This window comes from Oryx dammah, unplaced genomic scaffold (genome assembly GCF_014754425.2).
Source record: "Oryx dammah isolate SB20612 unplaced genomic scaffold, SCBI_Odam_1.1 HiC_scaffold_6, whole genome shotgun sequence".
NCBI lineage: Eukaryota > Metazoa > Chordata > Mammalia > Artiodactyla > Bovidae > Oryx > Oryx dammah.
Window position 1 is genome coordinate 12,832,692 of NW_024070190.1, and position 25,974 is coordinate 12,858,665.

A 25,974-nucleotide genomic window follows, 5' to 3' on the forward strand; every position below is an offset into this window, starting at 1 on the left:
TATCTATAAAGTATCTTCTCTTTATTTAAGTTAAACAATTTTCAAGGATGGTTTCCATCTATAAAATGGACAAAGTACAAGCTCTGTACAGCAGTTCTTTTTAAAAATCAACTGGAAAAAAAATTACCAAACTATATTTTGAATCTGCAAAACATACTCACAGATACCATCATTTTAGCTTTTATGAAGACATAACAAAGACCAGCACAGAGAAGACAACTAATTTTGCCACGCTTTGCTCAAAGGGCTCCTAGGAAAGAAAGTTTACTTGTAAAAACAGGAGTGGGAGGGTGGGGCAGTCCCAATGACTAAAAAGCGATGCAGCCACAGTAAGTCACTTTGGCACACTGTGTCATGTAAACATAGCTCACCTTAGAGAGCCCTCCCAGCCCACCTCTGCTCGCAACACCCACACCATCCAAGGCTACCACCCCCACCAGCTCAGGGATGGGGAGGTGCCCCCCAGGGCCCAGGGGGACCCATCTTGATGTTACCAAGGTTGGTAAGACTTCTGGGTGGGGTGGAGGGGTGCGGGCGAAAGATTTGTCAAGAATCTGATGACAATTTGCTTCATCTGAAAGCCAAATTTAATTTCCACCCATGGGATTTTTTTTTTCCTAACAGTAGTAGTAGCCTGACCATGGATTCCAAGGGCTGGGAGACTGCTTCCTGGCCCACCTGCATTCAGCAGCCTTGTACAGGTATCCAGGACTCAACCCAAGAGCTTACTGGTGGTCAAGATCAGCCTCTGAAGATAGAGGTGTGCAGAGAGTTAATCCAACCAGGGCCTCCCTGTCTGCTGAAAATACACCTGGTTGGTTGGCAGGGGTCAAAAACGCACAGGACAAAGTCACCCAGCCAGGCCTCCAGGCCTGAGCACACGGTCATGAAGCAAACCCACGTGGGGCTTTTGCAGTGGAGGAAGAAAGGGCAACATCCCCTTTCCGAGAAGAAACAGGCAGGAAAGAGCTGTACTTGGCAGACTGTCTACCTGGCAGAACCCTTTGGGGCCACTTCTCTGTGACCACCCAGGCCCTCCAGAGGGCCAGGACATGTGCCCATGTGACTCCTCATCAGGTCTGGCACCTGTGCGCTCAAGCGTTCGGCCAGGGGGGGCAGGAAGACAGGAGGGCAGTAATCCTGGGAGTGACTGGGGCACCCTCCTGCGGGCGCTACAGCTGGGCCACCACTGCATGTGAGCCCCTCAGAGGCCAGGAGGGCTCTGCAGGGCCAGGCCAGGGGTCAGGGAGGTGCTCAGGCCTCCTCCTGCTTGACTTTTAGTTTACAGTTGGCTCGTGTTTTATGCTGACACAAGCCTCCTTCCTAAGCCACAAAGCTCCTGTTTGTACCCTGAATCCTCAGTGTCAACAAGCAGATGTTCACCTTCCCTAATTCTTGACCCAAAGCCCCTGAGGCAGGCGGGACAGGGCCCAGCACGTCTGGGCCCTCACACGGCGCCCCATGCTGCCTGTGACAGCTTCCCACCATCACTGGGAGCTGGGAGATTGTTTTTTACTCAACTTTACCCTTAGAAAAAAGAAATTTAATTTACAAAGACCCAAAGCAATATCTGTCAAAATAAGTAACCCATCCAGGGTTTACAGACACCAAGGGCACAAAAAGTGGATTTCAACACACAGCATGACTCCCAGCTGAAGCCAAACCGAGATGCTGGGGTCGGGGCCTCGGAGCAGCGCTAGCCTCCGTGGGGGTGGAGGGGGGGACCGCGCAGCGGGCACAGCGGCACCACCTCACCTATAAGGCTCCGGGGGCTATGGAAGCCCCTTCCTCCCGCCGGCCCTCCTCCTCACGGCTATGATTAGCTTTGTGGAGAAATTACAAGATGAGGATGACTTACGGAAACCATAGGAACTGACCGTACATTCTCTCCTCATATATATCTGGGTTTAGTGTCCCACCATAGAAAAGTTCATATCCAAACAGAGCAGGTACACCACGTGGAAGGGGTCTGCGCTGGTAAGACAGTTGGGAGGCAGGCCCGGGGAAACGCCGTGGCCGTGACCGGGGTGGACCCCGCACAGATGTCTGGATCTGGGTGGAGGCTGGAGAGGCCCCCTCACTGTGCGCAGGGCGCCCCTTCTCTCCCAGTCCACCCTCTGGGGCGCGGTGCTCCGCAGGGGCGCTGGGCGGCCGGGGCGCAGGGCCGAGGAGGGCGCGGCAGCTCCATCTCCTCGCGGCTCTGGTGCCGCCCGCACTGCGCTGAGGTCTCCCGACCTGCAGACCATGATGGAATACTGAGGTATATAGTTTCTCGGAAGGTTTAACAGACTTGATGACGTGCTCGTCGCTGGGTGGCCAGGCGCGGGCAGACGTGGGAGGCTCCACTATGGCTGCAGGTTGAGCGAGAACTTCCACTGCTGCGACAGCGCCGGGCCGCACACCTCCACGCTCAGGCCGCCTGTCTTGGCTGCGCGGCTGTCCAGGCACAGGTTGCTGCCCACGTGCCGCAGCTTAGAATTGCCCTCGATCTGCTCCCATTTCTGCAAGAGGCAGGAGGACAGCTTACAACAGGGGTGCCGACAGCGGAGGACGCAGGGCGGCTGCTCTCCAGGTCTGCTGGCTCCGCTCAAGACAAGGTCCCTGACTACAAGGGGCAGGAGGTTACAGCAGCACTGGGACAAAACAGATGTCTCTGGGGGCCAAGAAGAGACCAGCGCGCTCTGCTGGGTTTGCAGCTCAAAAGCTCTTCTCTGGAGACCACTTTCCTGCCCCATCCTTCCCCCTCTTCCGGCGTCTCCTCATCCAAGCCCTGGGCTCAGGGTCCTTGTTCCTCCTAGGTCTTAAAAAGGACCTGAACACAGGAGGGTTTCCGGGAAGGACTTTGTACTCATTCACAAGAAGGGCCTCATCTGAGGGTATTTCCCCCGAGGAAGGAGCCACAGGAACCGGGCTGGCTCCAGGAGGGCCCAGGCTGCCCTGGCTGTTGAAGGCAGCTCTGCCCAGCCTGGGGTCAGTCACCTCCAAGTGCCCACTGACACTCAGGGCCTTGTGCTGTACCAGAAGGATGGGGAGCGGCCAAAGGAGAGGGAAGTAGATGCCGGTATGGACGGAACGCCGTGCTGGGGAGCCCACTTCTCTACCATCTGTGGTCTCACCCTTTCCACCTTGGTGGGCGTGAGAAGCCCATCTCAGCCACCCTGAGTCCCCAGGTACAGCCTGCCCAGTTCCACATGTGCTGTCCAGGATGTAACACCATACTCCTGTGTGTACACACCTGTGCCCCACTAAACCCAGACCAGCCCACCAGGTAAACCAGAAAACAAGCCCACAGCCCAGCTGTGGGAAACCTGAAGGCCTCTCACCCTGTTGTTCATCCCCATGTAAAAATCTCTAATGTTTGTTCTTAAAAAAAGTAACATGCTTTTTTCTTTCAAAAGCTCTCCCTTCATTAATGCAGGCTGTGATTCTAATTAATTCTCTACACTGTGTGCACTGAGGCTCCTTTCTGTCAGTAGTTTTGCAAATCCTTTGGACACCATGGAATTCAATTTTCTTACTCCTGCTCTTTCTCCGTTGACTCTGCAAATGCACATCATAACACAAACACACAGATGTGCCTAGAAGCCAAATGTTTCAACCGGCAAGACAGTGCAGCTTTGAAACAGAACTCTCTGAGGAGCCTCCTCTCAAAGGGCAAGTGACTAAGGTGGGAAAGAGGCAAAGCACGGTGGGGAGGAGCTCTCCACCGGGACTGGCTACACAGAGCCCTGCACGGGTACGCCTGTGGGGACCTGGGAAGCCTCTTGACCCAGCCTGCTGGCTGGGAGTTTTGCCAACAGTGAAATGCATTACCCTCTCCCATTGCCTCCCCTTCACTCCCCTCCCCTCTGCTGTCACTCCTCCTGCTATTTTCCTGCTGTCACATGAAACGTGTCTGTACTGCCAACATCCGTGTGTCGCTCTGAGTGACCAGGACCCATCTGACAAGGAATGTGGGATGGACGGCCCGTGACTGTTCTCTCAGTGAGCTCTGCCTGTGTCTCAGCGTCAGCCAGATGGAGGGCTTAAAAAATGCTGAAACCCCAGCTCCATCAGCAGAAGGCGGCCTCAAGCCCTGGACCCAGAGGGCTGTGGTGGGGCAGGCAGACTTCTCAAATGCTGAGGGTCCACTGAAGGGCCACACCTTCTCTAACAGGCAAGCTCTCACTGTAGGAGACTCCTCCAGAGATGGAGCATCTGTATGTCTGTAACAAAGGCTTGGAGTTCAGATAAAGTCATCGCTTTATCCCTCCTCTATGCACAGACGCCCCTGCCCTGACACCCAGGCAGCACACCTGGCCTGACTCATGTTTTCCTAATGCCGCCCGGCAGGCCCCAGGAGGCCAGGGCAGGAACAGGGACTCCTTTGTTTAACAGTCCCTCCTTCTCACTTGGGTGCCACAGACATCAAAACAGATAGGCATTTAAGGACCAGATGGGGTTCGGCAGAGCAGGGCGGGGTCACCCAGAACCAGGTGGGGGACAAAGGAGAGACTTTGCAAGTGTTTCTGGACACCTGGGATCCAAGCAAGGGGCCTGGTCTGGGCTGCGGTGTCCCGGGCACCCTTCTATGAAGTGAGTGGTGGGTAGGAAACCTGTGTGGGGTCCTGGCTCCAGCAGGCCCCAAGCCTCAGTTTCCCTAGACCTGCCTATCTCATGAGGAGGGACAGAAGTGAATAAGCCCAGGCTCCCTGTGGGCACAGGGAAAAGTCATTTAGGGGCTGCACTAGCCACTTCCCCTGGGCTCAAAAAAGGCTTTGCCCCCAAGGCAGCACCAGGGCGCAGATCAGAAAACACCAGCTAAAAAAATGTAAATGTACATTCTGAACGGTTTGAAAAAGGTAACTTGAGTGTGTGTGTGTAACATATCTATTTGCACCTTAATCATTTACAATTTATAAACTTAAAAGGAAAAATATTTAATGAATAAACAAAAACGTGGAATTTCTCTTCAAAATGTCCAGTGGTGGGGGCCTTCCCTGGTGGTCCTGTGGTTAGGACTCTGTGCTTCCACTGCAGGGGGCACGAGTCCATCCCTGGTCGGGGAACTAAGATCCTGCATGCAGCCCAGCCAGTGCACCGCACCAGCAATGAGGCCGACTGAACCAGTGGAAGTTCAGCTTTGCTTTAAAAATGAGTTTATGACTTTACTCATGAGTAGTTAATGAAATACTGACCTACAAACCAGCCTAGAAAAGACAGCAAGGTTCATAATAATGTCTCCAAAGGAGGTGTGTGTGTGTTTAAATTCAATTTTTATTCCAAAGACTGTAATGAGTAGAAAGAAAATAGCCCAAACTAAAAACAACTGCCTTAACTGGAAATTAGAAGTAGTTGATTTGCAGGTGAGCAAACAGTAGGTGATAGTCTTGGCACTCTGATAACGGCTATAACCAAGAAGGCATAAAAATAACCAATGTCCTGATACGTAATATGGATGTGCAGCATTTACAGTAAATGACAAGAAAGGAAGAAAGAAAGGAAAAGGGGAAAAAAAAATCCACAAAACCCCCAAACTCAGAAATTAACAGTAATTTAAAACATACCATAGTGAAGACTTTTGGTAGCAAAATTTTCACAGTTCTTAAAATGCGAGTCTTCAAAAGTACTTAAGTCCAAAAGCTAAAAAAACTGAAGAAGGAATAGTTATACTGGCTTAGAAGAGCTGCCACCTGTCACAAGGATGACAGTCAGCCCTAGTTCCAAACACAATGATAACCGGTGCAGCCAAAAAAACAATGTCCAGGGATGTGGGGAGGATATAAGCCACATTAGGCCTCTGGCTTCAGAAATAAAGGGCTCTTTATAGATACTGTTTTATAAAATGCAGGTCTTTCCTTTCAGGGTTGGGGGTTCATCAGCAAGGAAGTGAAACACCTCCTCTGAGCTGACGTTATCATGAACTCCACTATCTTTTCTAGGCTGGTTCATAGGTCACTGTCTCACTAACTTCTCATGAGTAAAGTCACGAACTCTCATCTTTAAAGCAAAACTGAACTCCATTGGTTCGGCCAGCCTCCATTGGTTCGGCCAGCCTGGTTCCTGGCGGGCTGCCCTGGGCCACTCTGGTGCTGCAGAGAAGCCAGCGCCCGGGACTCTGCCAGGTCACTCCCGGCTCTGGGGCCAGGGGTCCGTGCCTCCAGGCAGGGTTGGCTGCAATCCACGCACCCCAGCCACCAGCACCCCCATACGTTGAGTGCTCCCAGGCACCGCCAGACACAGTCTTCCCTGGCGCAGGAGGCCTGTCTCAGGGAGGGCCCAGCCTGGCTCATCTGGCCCCCAGTGGGAGGGGGAACCACCTCTGGTGCTGGACTCCCACCCCAGTGCCCAGCCCTCGTTGACCTGCACAGGAGTTGAACACGTAGCTGCAAAGCACAGCCCTGCCTCTGCAGCCTATTAAAGGGGAGGCTCAACATAAAGAGATGAATCAGAGGTGATAGGATAAATACCTAGGATGGTGAACTCTGGCAGAAGCGGCCCCAGAGCAGATGGACTAGCCTGTGTGACACCCATCCCATGCTCCTCACAGTGATCCCAGTGCAGGATTTGCTGGGTGTTCACAGCTTGTCAGGGGCTCCACGTGGGGACACAAGACGGCACAAGTCACAGGTGCCCCCAGTGAACACCCAGCCCCTGGGACCCCCGCCCTGGGGCAGGGGGGAGCTGGCTCGGGCTCGTCCCTACTGGCACCTACCTGCCTGCTGTCGTTCTCCCGGCAGCCCTGCAGCTTTATGAGGGAGCCAGGTGCCCGGTCCACCACGGTCAGGCACAAGTCCATGTGCTTCACCGACTTTTCCTTGGTAAGGGCCCATTCCTGCAACACAAACCCGAGGTCAGGGCTCGGCTCATGGGGCTGCGGGGTGAGGATGCAGCAAGGAAGGGCTCAAGAAGGGGGGCGTGCAGGAAACAGGCTTCAGGAGCCCCAACCAGCTCAGGGCCAGCAAGGGACTTTGTGCTCAAGAGCAAGTCTCCAGCAGGAGTGTCAGGAGCTTCACCTCTGAGCACGAGGCCAACGCCAGTAAGTACTTCAGCCCAAACACAGGCTAGCGCTCCACACTCCATCCTCCATCATTCACTGTGAGCTGTGAACACTGCAGCCCCAGCTTGTCACCCACGGGTGGACAGTTAGGGCCAACGTTTCCTTGGAATGACTCTGGCCTGACACAGGTACAGTTTGGAAATAGCATTTATGACTGTGGCTGTCCTGTGTGAAATTATAAACCACATATAGCACATTTAGCCTCACTACCAACCACTAAGCCAGGCTACTGATGCGTGTGAAGCTCTGTGAGCTCCCTACGAATGGATCCAGGTCTTTGCCCTCACATGGCACAGCCAGCCCTGGGTGCCCAGAATGTGCCTGGCACTGTTCTAAGCCCTTTATAAAATAGTCCCATGAGAGGCTATTATTAACTCCATTTTACAGATGAGAAAACTGAGCCAGAAAGTGCTGAAATAACTTGCCTATGATCTTAAAGAATAGACACACACGTGAGCACACGCACACACACACACACACCCCTTAAGAGCTGAGAGCAGAACCCTTTATTCCGAACACTAAACAAGAGCATGAGAAAGGGGAGGAGGCTGAGAAGGGGACGCGATGGGTGAGTATCACCAGTTAGGAGAGGAGGTAGGAAGTCTGCTCTGGGCAGGGCCACAGTGGAGGCAGGAGGACACGGCTTCTGACCTTCACTCTAGGACTTGATGCTTGCAAAAGGATAAAACCCACACGAGGCCCCAGGATCTGGAGCCTCTTCTAAGTCAGAATCCCTCAGGAGGTGCCCTCTCTGCTTCTTCTGTACCCCAAGGAAAGCTGCTGTAAGTCAATCTGTCTATTCATCCGTCTACTCCTCCACCCACTGACTGTCCACTGAGTGCCCGCACATTTAAGGGCATTCTCTGAGGTCTGGACCCTGCAGGCCAGGTCTTGCTCCCCAGAGGCTCTGTCCCTTGTGGGGAGAGTAGGTATCACCCTAGTGCTTCTGTTGGGTATCATGAGGCATAATTAAGCACTATGCAGAGATTGTTTTCCTGTTCTCTGCTCTCAGGGGACAGAGCTAAGGGAAGGATGCAGAATCTTTTAAAAAAGCCTCATTGCTCCTCACCTAAATCACCTTGGAGCAGATGGTCTGTTATCAGGACAGTGTTAACATCTGGGGGCCACACATGCATCCCCAACCCACTCAGCAGTGAGATATGAATCCAGCTCAGGGGGTGGCTGTGGGGCAGAGGCTTGGGCCACATCCAGGAAAGGGAGGCCCCAGGGGGGGCTTCTTTGTCCCCTGACAGGGGTTCAGACTAGGCAGCCCCCTCAAATCCCTCAGCTTCAACTTTCTCACCTTCTGATTAGTGTTTCTCAAAGCGAACTCCAGTAGGAATTCTATGAAAAGTTGCTTCCAGGTCAAGTAAATTTGGGAAACACTGAATTTGGACAATTTGTCACTGTTGCAAATTTACCAGTAGCCTATGAGAGGCTCTGCAAAGTCCTAGAGGAGAAGAACCCGCATGGCCTGTCTTCCATGGAAGCCCAGAGCCCCGTGCCCACCCGTCCCCGGGGCTCTTGGTTCTGAGTATGCAGCGCGTTCTCAGAAGGGCCACATGCTGGGCCATGAGGGTGGTTCCAGTCTTCCAGGAGGCTGTCCTTCCCAGGGACGGGGGGAGTAGGGTGCCTCAAAGCAGCACCCAGCGCCACGGAGGTGCCAGGAGGGGGCAAAGCCTGCACCTTCCGTTCTTCTAGGTGTCCTTGTGCAACAGGGACACGGAGCTCTGCCTCTCCGTTTAGTAAGAGGAGTGATGGGGCAGCCCTCTGTATGGGGAGGGGTTTTCAATTGTTCTTGGAAGCTGTTGGGGGGTTTGCTGATCTCCACGGAAAGCTCACATTTGAATGTTTCTACAATCTTCCTGCCACCGTATACTTCATTATTTTAAAACAGACTTTACACTGAATCCCAGAAAAACTAATTCAGCTACGCAAGCAGCAGAGCTTGCTGCCATTTCCTTTTTCTGTTGCATGTTAGTGATCTAAATTTGCAAATAAAGTTCATGAATATTTAAGAAGTACTTTTTCAAGCTGCCACTCTTAAATTTTCCCATTTCCTGTGTGTCTGCTGAGGCCCAGTCAGAAACCAGATGACACATCTTACCCTTTCAGAGCCGGGTCCAATTTTCCATAAGGACATGCTATTTAATGCGCGTGTGGCTAGGTGAGTTGCAGTGAAATGCAGTGAGCACTTCACACCCTGTTAGCCTCACCAGTTTCCAGTGCCGGGCATCCACATGTGGCCAGTGGCTGCTGTGCTGAGTGGTGCAGATCTAGAACCTTCTCTTCAGCACAGAGAGGACTACAGGGTGGTCTGATCTGGAAAGGGGCTCACTGCGTCCACGTTGGTCCACGGAGGACTGTGCTCCCTGACTGGGGTTGGAAGTGTCGTACCGCCTTGCTGTTACCTGCCCCTTTGTGTCCTTCCTACTGGGAAACCCTCCCTGCCCAGCACTCATGGAGGGTCACCCAGCCTGGAGGGCTTCCAAATACCCCGATGCTCTAATTCCAGATTCATGAAATCAGGCTTTCTGTGCGTGGGATCCGGGACCCATGCTTCCCCAAAGTTTCTGGGCTTTTCTGCTGAGAGCCAGGGAGGTAGCCCGCCTTGGGATATGAGCTGGAGCTGGCTGGGGGCTGTCTGCTGCCCACATCCTGCCTGTCACACGTCTGGACAACCACAGAGACGACACCACCCGGAGCAGATAGGAGGCCAGGAACTGGAGGCTGCCATCTGTCTAGACATTTCTCAAGAGGATGGAGCACAGCCAACTTCACACAAAGGCAGGCACCCTCTTTTGAAAATAGTTCCATTTAAAGAAGACTCTGGGATACCCTGAGCTCAAGTGACTTTTTTCCAATGGCAGGCCCCCTAAGAGTAGATGGCAGCACCCAGCACTGCCCAGCCATTTTTGTGTCCAAAGCCCTCATTCTACCACCTACCTGTTATCAACTCACAGGAAAACCACTTTGCAGAACACTGTCCTCTGGGAGACAGGCCACAGCTGGGCCTGTCAAGTCCTCACTCTCCTTCCTCCTTTCCCCTGAGGACAGAGCTGTGAGTGTTCACATATAAGCTGCTATCATCTAATGGGCAGCCCTAGCAGCTGTGGGTAAGCACCTGCACGCAGAGACCTGGGCAGGCATAGATGCAGACAGCTGCGCTGGGATGAGCACACGGCCCAGGCTGTCAGTGCAGAGAGAAGGATGGGGGGAGGGGAGACCCAGGTCGCCCGCCCTGCGCACCAGAGCCCGCCCAAGGCTGACCACAGCTCCAGGAGGACATCCCCTCTGACCCCGAGGCCAGCTGTGAGCAGGTGGCCATCTCAGGAGGAGGGTGGTGAAAGGAAGTGTGGCCTCAGGCCCCTCACCTTCCCCGGCGCCCCATGCACGTACCTGGTTGCCCCCAGCATTGTGACACTCATAAACTCCAACAACACCATCAGCGAAGTGGCCCAAAGTGTCCAGACAGTTGGTTCCCTGCTGTAAGGCCCCAAAAGCTATATCCTGATGGTCAGGAACCCTGGAATCAAGGAGACAGTCACTCACTGCACTCAGGGTTGCTGGCTCCCTGTCTGCCCAGCCCCCAACCTGTGCTCAGAGCCCTCAGAAGGGAGCCAGGCAGTGAGAGAGCAAGGACACCCTCAGGTCAGGCGCCCCCAACACAGGCCCAGCTGCACCCTGAGACGGCACGGCTTCAAGACTCTCAATTCCTGACCCTATAGGGAGAATCTTAGGTTGAAGTAGTCTTTTTGTTTTGTACCAGAGAAATTTTTCTGGAAAGAAAATGCTCCTTTTCTCTTTAGAGTTACTTGCTGAAAGTCACTTAGAAAAGCAATTAATGTGGTCAGATCCTGCTGCTTGGAACCTTCCAGTAGACTGAGAACTAACCTTTACCTAAGAGAGGGGAGAACACAGGTGGGTCAGCCACGTGTCCTGGTGCAAACAGAGCAAGAGAGGACAGTGGCGGGGCGGCCGGCTGCAGGGTCAGAGCTGGCCCCGGGCCTGCCTTGGCTGCGCACCAGCCTTGCGTGCTGCTGTGCGCCCTCCTCCTCAGTGGGGTTGCTTCAGGGGCCACAGAGCAGCCCTCAGCGTGGCTGGGCCCGCAGGCTCATGCAGGGAAGGCAGCACAAATATCAGGCTGGTGCCCCCGTTGCTGGGCACGGCCGGGGCAGCCGATCTGCCCATGGCTGTGGTGTGAACGCTTTCCACACGTGATCCCACGTGGCGCAGGGCCCATGGCCGCCCCAAGTCACCGGGGGTCTTGGGTCAAAACTGCTGCAATGTCACTGCATCGGGTCACCAGGCACAGGCCACAGGGACACTGAAGCGCCAGGAGGGGCTGTGTCCCAGTGCTGTGAGCCCCCGGTCTGCTGAGGGAGAGGCGATGGCTGGGACGTCACACTGCCGACGGCCTTCCCAGAGCGGGCGGGGAGAGGACTCCCGTTCTTCCCCTTCCCGTGGGGCGTGGGAAACACACGGCAGAGGGGCCCCGAGAGCGCGGTAAGTGAACAGCAGCAGAGAGGCCCTGTGGCCTCAGGCGAAGCTCTGGGGCCAGGGCTCTGAGAGCCCCTTAGCACAGAAGGGGATGGTGGTGACTCCTCAGTCACAGCCTCTGTGTGCAGACACATTTCCTGCTGTGAAACGCACTGGGCAAAGTCAGAAAAAGGAATGTGCCCCACTGAGGTGAGCCCTGTCTGCTGACTCCTCTAAGAAGAGGAAGTCCAGAGCAGCCTGAAGCCCACAGACCCACAGGCCTCCTGCTGTGCCTCAGGATGCGAGTGGGCAGGCATTAAAACAACAGGCCAGTGTGGTTATTTGAGCCTCTGCTGGGCGCTCTCCCCTGCTGGCCAAGCCTTGGCCTCAGTCCCTACACAACTGCAGGGGGCAAAGGAGCCTCAAGGGGGAGCCCCAGGCAGGGGGAGCCTGCGGGCTGGGGGCAAGAGCGCCCCCTTGGGGAGCCTGAGGACAGCGACGGGACACAGCTCCTGGCCTCTCGCCCTAACTTGACCTTCCACCTCCAGGCCCTGCACCCGGTGGGCGCTGGCTGCCTCCGAGTCCTTCTGAAGCAGAACCCGGCCCCGGGGCCTCACCTTAGCTCTGGGTAGACATTTTCCAGGTACCATTTGAAAGGCTTGCAGTTAAGTTTCTTCCTGAGCTCTAGTCGGCTCTGAATACTGGAGAAGGAGACAAGATTCTTTTAAGATAAATTTAAAAAACAGATGGGCTCTACATCAAACCTGGAAATCTGCCGATGAGAAAAAGAGTTCGGGCAGGCAGTGGGGACTGGATCATCCACACTGCTGTTTGGACTCCTCTGTCCCCCTGTGCCTCCCGAGAGGGCCCTCGCTACCCTTGAGCAGCGTCCCCTCTCTTTGACACTTGATCGGCTTATGGTGTGGGCTGCCCCTGCCCTTTTTGCATGCACACACACACACACGCGCACATGCACACGCGCGCGCGCACATACACACACACACACAGGATCCCAAGAAGCAAAACAGCGAGAGGCCATGGGTCACACTTACTTTCCATAAGGGACATTTCTGGCAGAAGGCACTGCTGCGTAGTAGAAGTTCTTGTACTCATCCATCCAGACCTCTGCTGCCCGGCGGGTGTTACTAGAAACAAAACAAGTCTCCTTGAGCTGTGAGCTGCCTTCTTTCCATTGGTGCTACTCGGTCTGCACTGAGCAAGTGCTGCAGAGGCTTCAGGGTCAGGCTTCTGGGGCACTGGTGGCTTGATAGGGGCCCACATGGTTCAGAGAGCAGGCTGTCCCCCACCCCTAGATATCACTGAACAACAAATACAACCTCCTCATCTTTCTTTGAACACAGATTGTCAAAGAGCAAAAGTCAAAGTTAGAATGACAGCACAGGGAGCTATTTTAAAACAGGGACGTGGCTGTACCACCAAGAAGGACTAAAGAGAATCACTCTCAGTAACTCTTATTGTGTAGCCCAGAAGGCTGGTATCAGGGAGCAAAACCAAGAATCCTTGACCTCTTCTCTCTGGCCTTTCTCATCACGCCTGTGATGGAGAGCTATGACCAAACAGCTCTGGGAAAGCTGAGAGCAAATCACAGTTACTATTAAATTACTTTGGGCAGAGCTGAGCTGAGAGCATCCTGTTTGGACCAGGAATAGTGAGGGACAGTAGTATACACCCCACATTTGGGGTTCCTATGTCCTGTGCAGAACAGGCTTCTCTAGAAGGGCAGAAGACCCCACATTTACATCTCACAATCATGGAGAGAAACAACCTATGATCAATAAGGCCAGTGGGACAAGCTACCTTGGAATGTATGACATGCACTAAAGGCTGCCATATGCATGGCACCAGCATCTGCTCCTGCCAGCATTCTCCTTAGAGCATCTGTGGAATAGCACTAAGGCAGTGAACATCTCTGCTCCAGTATCCCTGGACTCTGCTCCAAAGTAGACTCACATTTTGGGCTGAGAGCCAGTTCTCTTTAAGAACCCATATAAAGGCATTCCATACTTCTAAGATAAATACATTAGGGAGACAATATTCATATTCTACAAGAACAGGTATTGTTCCCCTATTAGAAAGGTCTTTTTAAAATGGAAAGTGAAAGAAAGTGAAAGTGAAAGTTGCTCAGTGGTGTCTGACTCTTAGGGACCCCATGGACTATACAGTCCATGGAATTCTCCAGGCAAGAATACTGGAGTGGGTAGCCTTTCCCTTCTCCAGGAGATCTTCCAAACCAGGGATTGAACTGAGGTCTCCGCATTACAGGCAGATTCTTTACCAGATGAGCCACAAGGGAAGGCCATGAATACTGGAGTGGGTAGCCTATCCCTTCTCCAGGGGATGTTCCAGACCCAGGAATCGAACTGGGGTCTCCTGCACTGCAGGTGGATTCTTTACCAACTGAGCTATAAGTGGGGAGCCTTCAAATTATCTGAGTTACAATTACTAAAATAATTTGTTTGGGGCCTATATCCTTCTTGGCACCTCTTCTGCCAGGTCCATACCATTTCTGTCCTTTATTGAGCCCATCTTTGCATGAAATGTTCCCTTGGTATCTCTAATTGTCTTGAAGAGATCTCTAGTCTTTCCCATTCTATTGTTTTCCTCTATTTCTTTGTATTGATTGCTGAGGAAGGCTTTCTTCTTTCTCCTTGCTATTCTTTGGAACTCTACATTCAAATGGGTATATCTTTCCTTTTCTCCTTTGCTTTTCACTTCTCTTTTCACAGCTATTTATAAGACCTTCTCAGGCAGCCATTTTGCTTTTTTGCATTTCTTTTTCTTGGGGATGGTCTTGATCCCTGTCTCCTGTACCATGTCACGAACCTCTATCCAAAGTTCATCAGGCACTCTGTCTATCAGATCCAGTCCCTTAAATCTATTTCTCACTTCCACTGTATAATCATAAGGGATTTGATTTAGGTCATACCTGAATGGTCTAGCGGTTTTCCCTACTTTCTTCAATTTAAGTCTGAATTTGGCAATAAGGAGTTCATGATCTGAGCCACAGTCAGCTCCTGGTCTTATTTTTGCTGACTGTATAGAGCTTCTCCATCTTTGGCTGCAAAGAATATAATAAATCTGATTTCAGTGTTGACCGTCTGGTAATGTCCATGTGTAGGGTCTTCTCTTGTGTTGTTGGAAGAGGGTGTTTGTTATGACTACTGAGTTCTCTTGGCAAAACTTTCTTAGCCTTTGCCCTGCTTCATTCTGTACTCCAAGGCCAAATTTACCTGTTATTCCAGGTGTTTCTTAACTTCCTACTTTTGCATTCCAGTCCCCTATAATGAAAAGGACATCTTTTTTGGGTGTTAGTTCTAGAAGGTCTTATAGGTCTTCACAGAACTGTTCAACTTCAGCTCCTTCAACATTACTGGTCGGGGCATAGACTTGGATTATCATGATATTGAATGGTTTGCCCTGGAAACGAACAGAGATCATTCTGCCGTTTTCGAGATAGCATCCAAGTACTGCATTTCAGACTCTTTGTTGACTACGATGGCTACTCCATTTCTTCTAAGGGATTCCTGCCCACAGTAGTAGATATAATGGTCATCTGAGTTAAATTCACCCATTCCAGTCCATTCCTACAATGTTGACGTTCACTCTTGCCATCTCCTGTTTGGCAAGAACTGTACAAAAAAGATCTTCACAACCCAGTGAATCACGATGGTGTGATCACTCACCTAGAGCCAGACATCCTGGAATGTGAAGTGAAGTGGCCCTTAAAAACCATCACTGTGAACAAAGCTAGTGGAGTTGATGGAATCCCAGTTGACCTATTTCAAATCCTAAAAGATGATGCTGTGAAAGTGCTGCACTCAATATGTCAGCAAATTTGGAAAACTCAGCATGGCCTCAGGACTGGAAAAGGTCAGTTTTCATTCCAATCCCAAAGAAAGGCAATGCCAAAAAATGTTCAAACTACCGCACAATTGCATTCATCTCACACACATGTAAAATAATACTCAAAATTCTCCAAGCCAGGCTTCATCAGTATGTGAACCACGAACTTCCAGATGTTCAAGCTGGTTTTAGAAAAGGGAGAGGAACGAAAGATCAAATTGCCAACATCTGCTGGATCATCAAAAAAGCAAGAGAGTTCCAAAAAAACATCTATTTCTGCTTTATTGACTATACGAAAGCCTTTGACTGTGTGGATCACAATAAACAGTGGAAAATTCTGAGAGATGGGCATACCAGACCACCTGACCTGCCTCTTAAGAAACCCATATGCAGATCAGAAAGCAACAGTTACAACTGGACATGGAACAGACTGGTTCCAAATAGGAAAAGGAGTACGTCAAGGCTGTCTATTGTCACCCTGCTTATTTAACGTCTATGCAGAGTACATCATGAGAAACGCTGGCTAGATGAAGCATAAGCTGGAATCAAGATTGCTGGGAGAAATATCAATAATCTCAGATATGCAGATGACACCACCCTTATGGCAGAAAGTGAAGAAGAACTAAAGAGCCTCTTGAAGAAAGTGAAAGAGAAGAGTGAAAAAGTTGGCTTAAAGCTCAACATTCAGAAAACGAAGATCATGGCATCCAGTCCCATCACTTCATGGCAGGTAGATGGGGAAACAGTGGAAACAGTGGCTGACTTTATTTTTGGGGCTCCAAAATCACTGCAGATAGTGACTGCAGCCACAAAATTAAAAGATGCTTACTCCTTGGAAGAAAAGTTATGACCAACCTAGACAGCATATTCAAAAGCAGAGACATTACTTTGCCAACAAAGGTCCATCTAGTCAAGGCTATGGTTTTTCCAGTGGCTATGTATGGATGTGAGAGTTGGAGTATAAAGAAAGCTGAGTACAAGAGAATTGATGTTTTTGAAATGTGGTGTTGGAAAACACTCTGGAGAGTCCCTTGGACTGCAAGGAGATCCAACCAGTCCATCCTAAAGGAAATCAGTCCTGAATATTCACTGGAAGGACTGATGCTGAAGCTGAAGCTCCAATACTTTGGCCACCTGACGTGAAGAGCTGACTCATTTGAAAAGACCCTGATGCTGGGAAAGACTGAGGGCAGGAGGAGAAGGGGACGACAGAGGATGAGATGGTGGGATGGCATCACCGACTTAATGGACATGAGTTTGGGTGGGCTCCGGGAGTTGGTGATGGACAGAGAGGCGTGGCGTGCTGCAGTTCATGGGGTCACAAAGAGCCGGACACAGCTGAGCGACTGAACTGAACTGATCCTTCATATCAAGTGATCTATGTGTCTAGATGGATCATTGTTTAGAAGACCATGTAAGAGGCAAAGAAGATAATTCAAATGTACCTGTCCTCTGATCTAGCAGTTCCTACATCTAGAAATTTACCTCAAGAAAATAACCAGGAATGAAAACCTGCTTAATTTAGCACTGCTTACAATGGCAGAATAAACAGAAACTATAGAACCATCAGCAGTAAAGTGGTCAAACACATGGGCTCTCTGAGGCCATGAAAGATACAGGTGTACGTTTCACATGTTGCCATGGGAAGATGTCCCTGACTTGAAGGATGAAAACACAGTAGTAGCAGAACAGCACTAGATACGTGTGAGCGGGAGAAAAGAGTGGCGAGGAGGGGAATGGGGGAGAGGGAGACTGAAGGATGTTTCCACCAAATTAAAAGGTTTTAGGAAGTGCAATCATACAGCAGTTTTAAATCACCTAAAAGTCATTACGTGATTAAGTCACTTCCCAACTCTTAAATGCGAAGCCCCCTTTTCTGCCTACTTAATAAAAACAGATGCATAGGTAGCCTCAAAGAATGAGCCTCATGTGCTGCTCAACACTAGTTTAAATTCACTGATGCAAATATTTCTCAGGCGCCTATATGGCAAGCAGTCTTCTAGGAGCTGTAGGTACAGGGCCTTTGCTCCCCTCCCAGCCCAGCCTTGGTGCAGGTAAAGTAGTTCTGCCAGGAAGCAGGCAGGAGAGAGAGGATGGGACTGGCCAGTCACACACACTAAACAGGAAAAAGTCTGGTAAGAGAGTAAGTTTAAACTGCTGCTTTCTGTGTTTAATTTAATCGTAGTTGCCCTTACCATGAACACGTCTCACCATTAGCTGCTAACAGTAAACCCAAACATCTCCCAAGGCACCCGCCCCGCAGCCCCATGGCTATTCTGGCCTTGGCTCCCAGCCAGGGAGCTCTAATCCACATCCACATGCAAGCACGTTAGCAACACTCTCCAGTCTCTTAAGAGGCTTTGTAAGAGGCTAACTGGAAACAAAGCTGTAAGAAAAAGAGAAGGAAGTGCCCAAGGGTTCTCACTCAACAGGTGTCCAGGGACGTGCTTTGATGTAAGAGCTTGCAGGTGTGGCATCACCTTGCTCCCTCTAGAGCAACAGGGCACACATGCGCAGAGTAGGGCAGGAACCCAGGAGCCCCTTCTGCACTCGCTCCCCCATCGTCCCTGCCTGTCTGCCTCCTTCCCTTCCTCACACAGTGACCTGCACAAATGAGATGGTTCTCTACCTGCCACCCTAAACCTACTTTAGAGTCTGTATCTCAATGCTGAAATCTAGCAGCCTCAAGCACTAACTGTACTTAGAGATTTGGATAAAAAATAACATGGACTCCAGAGCCAAGTGGCCAAGATTGAATACCACTTTCCAGCTGCTTGAACTTAGACAAAGGAACTGAACCATTTTGTGCCTCAGTTTCTCTTACCCCTAAAGTGGAAATGGTGATGGTTTACGTCGCCAAGTTGTGTCTGACTCTTATGACCCCACAGACTGTAGCCCACCAGGCTCCCCTGCCCATAGGATTTTTCCATGGCAAGAATGGCAAGAATCCACGGCAAGAATATTGGAGTGAGTTGCCATTTCCTTCTTCAGAGGATCTTCCCAACCCAGGGAACGAACCTGTGTCTCCTGCATGGCAGGCAGTCTCCAATATGACAGACAGATTCTTTACCACTGAGCCACCAGGGAAGCCTAGAAATAATAATACTTAATTTATAAGGCTTTATGAGGAGTATGGGATTGGAATCAAATAGTAAAGTAATGCTTAAAATTCTCCAAGCCAGGCTTCAACAATATGTGAACCGTGAACTTCCAGATGTTCAAGCTGGTTTTAGAAAAGGTAGAGGAACTAAAGATCAAATTGCCAACATCCGCTAGATCATCAAAAAAGCAAGAGAGTTCCAGAAAAACATCTATTTCTGCTTTATTGACTATGCCAAAGCCTATGACTGTGTGGATCACAATAAACTGGAAAATTCTGAAAGAGATGGGAATTCCAGACCACCTGACCTGCCTCTTGAGAAACCTGTATGCAGGTCAGAAAGCCTCAATTACAACTGGACATGGAACAACAGACTGATCCCAAATAGGAAAAGGAGTATGTCAAGGCTGTATATTGTCACCCTGCTTATTTAACTTATATGCAGAGTACATCATGAGAAACGCTGGGCTGGAAGAAGCACAAACCTGGAATCAAGATTGCCGGAAGAAATATCAATAATCTCAGATATGCAGATGATACCACCCTTATTGCAGAAAGTGAAGAAGAACTAAAGAGCCTCTTGAAGAAAGTGAAAGAGGAGAGTGAAAAAGTTGGCTTAAAGCTCAACATTCAGAAAACTAAGATCATGGCATCTGGTCCCATTCTTTCATGGCAGATAGATGGGGAAACAATGGAAACAGTAGCTGACTTTATTTTTCTGGGCTCCAAAATCACTGCAGATGGTGATTGCAGCCATGAAATTAAAAGACACTTACTCCTTGGAAGGAAAGTTATGACCAACCTAGATAGCATATTCAAAAGCAGAGACATTACTTTGCCAACTAAGGTCCGTCTAGTCAAGGCTATGGTTTTTCCAGTAGCATGTATGGATGTGGGAGTTGGACCGTGAAGAAAGCTGAGCACTGAAGAATTGATGCTTTTGAACTGTGGTGTTGGAAAAGACTCTTGAGAGTCCCTTGGACTGCAAGGAAATCCAACCAGTCCATCAGTCTTGGGTGTTCACTGGAAGGACTGATGCTGAAGCTGAAACTCCAATACTTTGGCCACCTGATGGAAAGAGCTGGCTCACTGGAGAAGACCCTGATGCTGGGAAAGATTGAGGGCAGGAAGAGAAAGGAATGACAGAGGATGAGATGGTTGGATGGCATCATGGACTTGATGGACATGGGTTTGGGTGGACTCCGGGAGTTGGTGATGGACAGGGAGGCCTGGCGTGCTGCAGTTCATGGGGTCACAAAGAGTCGGACACGACTAAGCGACTGAACTGAACTGATGAGGAGTATGTACTCCTCATATTCATACACATGGAACAGCCTAGCACATATGAAACACTTTATAAATATTAGCTATTGTTGTCAAGTTCCAACTTTTAGATGGTGAAATACTTATATCCTGAATGTGACATAACAGAAGAAACTAAAGAGAACAGGACTTCAAAACTAACACATTCCACCATCCTGTCTTTTAGGTGAGTCAGCCAAGAGGGGGCAGCAAGGGCCTTGCTGAAGGCCTGATGATCCATGCTGCCCCCAGTTCTGAACCATGGTCCGTTTCCTCCCCATATCTCCAGCATAAGGACTCCCGGGCTATAAAATACACTAGAAAAGCTTTCCTTCTAAAAAACAGTGGGGTTTTTCCCTTTAATAAAGCATATAAAGCAATGTCTTGTGTATTTTAAAAGACTGTTTTCTGAAACCCCACGCTTTGCTGGTAGCTATCAGGCTTTGATTTGAAGTGTTTGATCTTTCTCTATAAAAGGTTTCTGAGAAGAGTCTCACAGTGCCCTAGAGGAAAATGTACACATCACTGATTTTGTAGAGGTTGTCATGTAAGAAGATATTTTTGTTTCTAACAAAGAGAAATGAAGTTTAGACAACATCTAGGAAATGATATACTTTTTGGGAGAAGGCAATTTGGTCAGAAGCATTATATGATATTCGGCTCCTGTTAAAGGTTCCCTGAACATAGATTCCCTATGCTAAGAACCCTAGTTTCTGTACGATACAGGAATTCTGTGCAATCTGTACTTAATATATGTTTTAAAATGCCACATGAAACATAAACTAGTCATCCCCCACCTTACGCATGCCCACCCTACTCTGAGGCTTCCTGTGTCTGTAGGGGCACCACGTCAGCCATGTGTGTGATCGCCAGCGTGGGTGTCACCAAGGAGTCCCCGCTCGCTCTCTCCTGTTCATCAGTAAACATGCCTGCCTGGCCCCCGCCCTCTGCCGCCGCACCATCATTTCCTCTTGGTGTCATCCTTGCCATCCTCTGGCCAGGGACCAGAAGAACCCTTCTAAAGTCCAAAACAAAGGAGTCTAGTAGCTGCTTAAAACGCACAGGAGTTCCCTGCTCCCGAATCAGACAGCACGATGCGCCGTCCTCAGTCCCTACAGCTGCCCCTGTCATCGCCGAGGGGCGGCCCCTTGCCCGACATGTTTCCACACAGCCCACGGCCAGGCCTGTGCAGGGCTGGTCAGCGGCGCTCGGGGCCCCGCTGGGCCTCTCGGCCACTTACCGGGCGAAGACGGTGCCGCTGCCTCCCGGGAAGGTGTAGGGGTGCTGCTTCCTGAACACGTGTCCCACGCGGCTGCAGGGGATGATCTCCAGGCTGCCGCCACACTGCCACACGCGGAACGAGATCTCTGAGGTGGGGAGACAGGGGTGACCGAGGGCCCAGGCTGCCCACGGGTGTGGATTCCCACCCTACCTCCAGGGCCTGAGGCAATGCTAACAGGGAGGACCCTTTTCCCAGCGGGGGGGGGAATGTGCCCTGGGGGTACATCTGACATCAGTCTCTAGACTCCAGGGCACAATCAAGGAAGTATGTGTGGGGGGGGATGCAAGTGCATATCAAACCATCCTGCTGTATACCTTAAACATATACAATTTTAAATTGTCAGTGAAACCTCAATAAAGATGGAGAAAAAAAGATTGAATGAAATATCCTAAAGATTGAATGAGGGTGTCTGCACAGCAGTGTTATTATACAGACAATATAAACTAGTGTAGATAAAGTGAATAATTTATGCCCAACCAACTACCCACACTGGGACATTTACTATCTTAGATTTTATCACTGAGCAGAATGTCACCAAATTCCTTGTTTTCATGAAAGAAGTCTATTCCAAAGTTTAAAGAAAGTACGAGCACACTTGAAATACTTTTCAGATTCAGACTAGAAACCCCAGGACAAGAGTGACTCCCTGATCCACTGTGGACAGAAGGCTCGTGGCAGCGGAACAGGCATCCCTGTAAATCAGCAACACTGCGGATGAGGCTCGGCCCAGAACTCCTCTCTGGCTGTTTCTCCACAGTGGAGTATTACTATGCCTCCCAAGGATCCCAGTTAGAAAAGGCAGCCAACAGTGCATGAACGGCCATGATCAAAAGGCATGAAATGCCCACATCAGCCCTAATGTAGATCTATGAGGCAACTGTGTACACCACCCTCCTCTAAAACTTAAGCGCCCAGAGCATCCGCCTGTACCTGAGCTTCCTCCACCCAGGACAAAAACAACGTCTCCCCCTAAATGGCAAAACTTATCTCATCCCTGTGCAGCAGCAGGTGTCCAGCCAGCCGGCCAAGTCCAGTGACCAATGACGCCAGAAGAACAACCAACTCAGCACCTGAGCAAGCAGGCGCGGGTCGTGACACGTGCACACACAGGCAGCCCAGAGCACCACGCTTGGGAGCAGCCTGGACACAGGGAGCCGGCCGGGCTCCCGTCCTGATCGCCAGCCACTCTGAGCAGGGGCGTGACTGAACTCGAGAAATAGGTTACACGGGAAAATCAAGATAGGATATGACGGAGGGTTAGACTTCGTTTTTCTGAAAGACTTCCTGAGGTTGGTATGAAAGGGTGTTTCCTCAGCATCACTCTGCACCGCTGACAACACGCGGGGGAGTGAGACAGAACGGCACACACAGTCAGTGCTGCCAGCGCGGACGGCTCAGAGCCAGGGGGTTCCCGTGGAACTCAAGGCCTCGTGTGGCAGCAGGTGCCCAGGCTGTGGCCAAAGGCACGTGACACCCATGCGAGAGCAGGGCAGCAGGAATCTCTACTGGGACCAGTGAGTGGAAGCCCCAAACACCTCCCTATGTAGCAGTTTGGGGATTTTAATGACCACTTCCCTCATCATATTAGAAATGTGTGGTCATAACCACCAAGCCTACACAGAGTGTTGAACAAAACACTGTATCTAAGGAAATAAAATTCAAAGATATAGTTGCCTATCTGGAAAATTCAAAACTAGAGGACATGAAGACTCCCTGGCTCCTGTATGGGGAGCCTGTTAAACCAGTAAGGGAGCCATTCAGAGACCTCGTGGGAGAGTTTTAAGGCCACGAACAAGTACAGTTATGTTCAACTGATTTCACTGGGCTCCAATGAGGGATGATCGATTACTCAGGAAAACATGGTGGCTTTTTAATTGGGCAGTTGGTGTGTCTGTATCTTGGCTGTACTAACAATAAGCTCGAGACCTCAAGCAAGACCTCAGTCCCTTCCAGAAAGCATGAAACGAGATGTTGCCCTGGGGGTGGTCAGCATCCTTCCTAAGGCTGTGGGGATGGGCTGAAAAGGACAAACAACACTCCAAGGAGTCTAACCCCCACATCTCACAGGGGCCAGAGCTAGCATTCTTTGTCCTTTTTATTTACTTAAAAAAATTTTTCTTTTCCTTTTTGGGTCACAACGCAAGGCTTGTGGGATCTCAGTTCCCCAACCAGGGATTGAACCTGGTGCCACAGCAATGAAAGTGCTGAGTCCTAACCACTGGACCACCGGGGAATTCTCTCTGTTTTTTTTTAAGTGCTTTAATTCGATTTACACTGTAGGTCAGGAAATCTGGGAGCACTAGTAGATTTGGTGGGGCATCCCAGGAGGATTTGACTCGGGCATCCCCACTCCCTGACTCTCCTAATAGGTACCCACATCAGTCCTCAGGCTGGACAACCACTGTGGTTGTGCACGCAGCACCCAGAAAATCAAGCCTGAGCAGTGCCAAGATGAGAGAAAGACTCATTGCGAGCTCTTCCTGCTGAAACCCTGTGCCTGTTTAATCCTGACGCGAGAAGACCCTCCAGAGTGGCCGTGTCAGAGCCCGTCACGGGAGGAGGTGCCACGGTGCCAGCAGCACCCAGACCACATGACCTCAGACCTTCTTCCCGTCCACCACGCGTCCCCCTACCTGAGCCCCTCGAGCCCTTCTAGGGAACCTCGCACATGGCCCAGGTACTTAAACACACAAAGCAAACCAACAGCAAACCTAATAGGAAAGAATATCTCCCCTCCCGCTGGCCTCCGGGTGCAGTCTCCTCTGACATTTAAATCAATACTCTTTCTACACTCTGATGCTTTAAAAGGCTGGCTGCCTCCGTCCACCTTAACCTAAAGGCACACAGCAAACCCCACTCTATTTTGCTACTCAGTGGTGATCCTGGCTGGCTGGGCTGCCCCAGGGGTGCCAGCAGGGCAAAGGTGACAGAATTCCCTTTAGGAGATAACAATCCTTCTGAAGCCTTCTGTGCTCCGATTTCAATCAAGCCCTGCCTCCCTGTCAGTGTATCATTAAAAAAATCCAAAAGGCATTTGACTCAGGTCCTTCCTCCGGGTGTAGTTACTGAATCTAAAGAAGCTTTCAAAATCTACCAAGGTGATAACCTCTCTCCACAAATGAGACATTATCACTAACATTGATATCATAAAATAAGAGAAAAATAACAGGCTCGTCTAACGTAGTCTTTTCTTTTAAACAAACAAAAAAATCAAAGTCTCTGTTATAAGTAAAAACTACTACAAGTGATAACAGCATCCTTCTTTTCTCCTTCTACCCAGGGGAGAAAGTAATTTAGCAGCATTCAAAGGTGAGGAGACTCAGCTCAAACCCCCTGAACAAAAAAAATAACACAGGAGTCCTTCTGTATTTATGCAGTAAATATGATGCAACTGCCAATAAAGACCGAACTCTATACAATTTAATTGTCCCTAATCATTGGTAAAAATGCTCTGTATGCAGTACAAACAAAAACAAAACAGAACCATCCCTGCCACATGATCATAATTCAGCCAGTCTAACAGGCTTCGCTGGGACTCATTTTCCATCCTATGCGTCTAAAAATGAGTCTTAGAGCCTGAAGTGTTCCCCCAATTTTTGTCAGTCTGTTTTCCAAACTCCTGAATTCAGATGACATTAAAAGTATGGAATTTCCTTCAAAGACTCTGTATCTAGCATCCTACCTTCTTAAGGAAACACATTCTAATGCCCCACCCAGACACTTTTGAGAGTAAAAAGGGTGCTATTTATACTTTATAAGGGGACTAATTATGTCTGTTACACGGTTACTTTAGTGTCTCTACAAACCTTTTCCAACTGGCACCTCCATACTACAAACTCTTGCTCAATAATTTCTCCATAACTTCCACTTTTCATTTCTACTCCTTGGTTGGCAGGAAAAGACCATGGTTTCAGCAGAATTGGAAACAGCTTGGTGTCCAAAGACACAGGCTCATACGTACCCAGGTTTTCTCCTCCCCACACGTCCATCATCATGTCGTACTTCCCCAGCTCTTCAAAATAGAACTTATCCATCACGAACAACCCTCCAGCAATCATAGGGGTTCTGCAGAGGCAGAGAGGGTAGAAGAGAAGAGAGGTCGAAGGTCAAGGTTAGAGCACCAGCATTCTGATGCCAAGGTCAAGCCTGAAAACCAGACTTAAAAACAATAGCACAGCCTGGTCCTTAGCTCAGAGCTCTAGGGGCCCCACTCAGCTTCACCCCTTGCTCAGATGCTTCCAAGTGCGAGGGGCTGCAGGGAGCCTCCCTACGTGAGAGCAGCTGCTGGGCTGGGACGCTTGCTAGTGTGCCCCAGGCTAGTACTCGGCTTTTCTGTGCCAGGTTCCTTGGAGGATCACAAACAATAACAGGCTTAAAGCACCCCGTGCACACAGGAAACACTCGATACTAGCTACCCTTATTCTTATCCTCATCACAGGACAGCTTCTTCCTCTGTTGGAGGAACCATCACCTTCTCGTTTCCTCTCAGCCTGGGGACAAGCCAACAGCAGAGCCCCAGCCCTGTCTCCATGGAGTCACTGCGAGAAGTCCAGTCCCATGCTGCTGGAGCTCCCTGCTGACGGGGGACAAACGCTATAGCGTAGACAGTGATAGTGTCTGCAGGGACCCCTGAGCTAGGTGTTCCCGGACAGGCATCCCCGCCACACCTGGGGACCCCCCCCAGGTGGCAGTGATACAGGTGCCTCCTCTGTTTGCACAGAGCAGGGCAGAATCCGGTGAATAAGGGGAGCTGACTGGCAGTGGTGGGGCTCACCCTGGCTGTCCACCTCTCTGCCCAGACCTTGAGGGCAGCCTGAGACCCCATCCTTGTGGAAAATGCTCTACATTATCAGCAAAAAGGACGTGAAATTGGCAGATTTGATATATTTAAGTACAAGAAAATAAATC

General features: G+C 50.2%; 1 protein-coding gene and 1 non-coding gene across 2 annotated transcripts in view; both read right to left on the reverse strand.

Annotated features, from left to right (window-relative positions):
- GALNT2 (polypeptide N-acetylgalactosaminyltransferase 2) overlaps window positions 1–25,974 on the reverse strand; it is a 175,731-nt gene continuing 149,757 nt past the window's right edge. Inside the window, exons 10-16 of the mRNA XM_040242779.1 lie at window positions 25,028–25,131; window positions 21,025–21,151; window positions 12,571–12,663; window positions 12,136–12,219; window positions 10,439–10,565; window positions 6,695–6,814; window positions 1–2,501 (exon numbers count right to left, since the gene is read on the reverse strand). Of these exons, the coding sequence (XP_040098713.1) occupies window positions 2,346–2,501; window positions 6,695–6,814; window positions 10,439–10,565; window positions 12,136–12,219; window positions 12,571–12,663; window positions 21,025–21,151; window positions 25,028–25,131 (811 nt within the window). The 3' untranslated portion in view covers window positions 1–2,345. The remainder of the gene's footprint in view (window positions 2,502–6,694; window positions 6,815–10,438; window positions 10,566–12,135; window positions 12,220–12,570; window positions 12,664–21,024; window positions 21,152–25,027; window positions 25,132–25,974) is intronic.
- TRNAE-UUC lies at window positions 23,227–23,299 on the reverse strand. The gene has a single exon. It is a non-coding gene; the product is annotated as a tRNA-Glu (tRNA).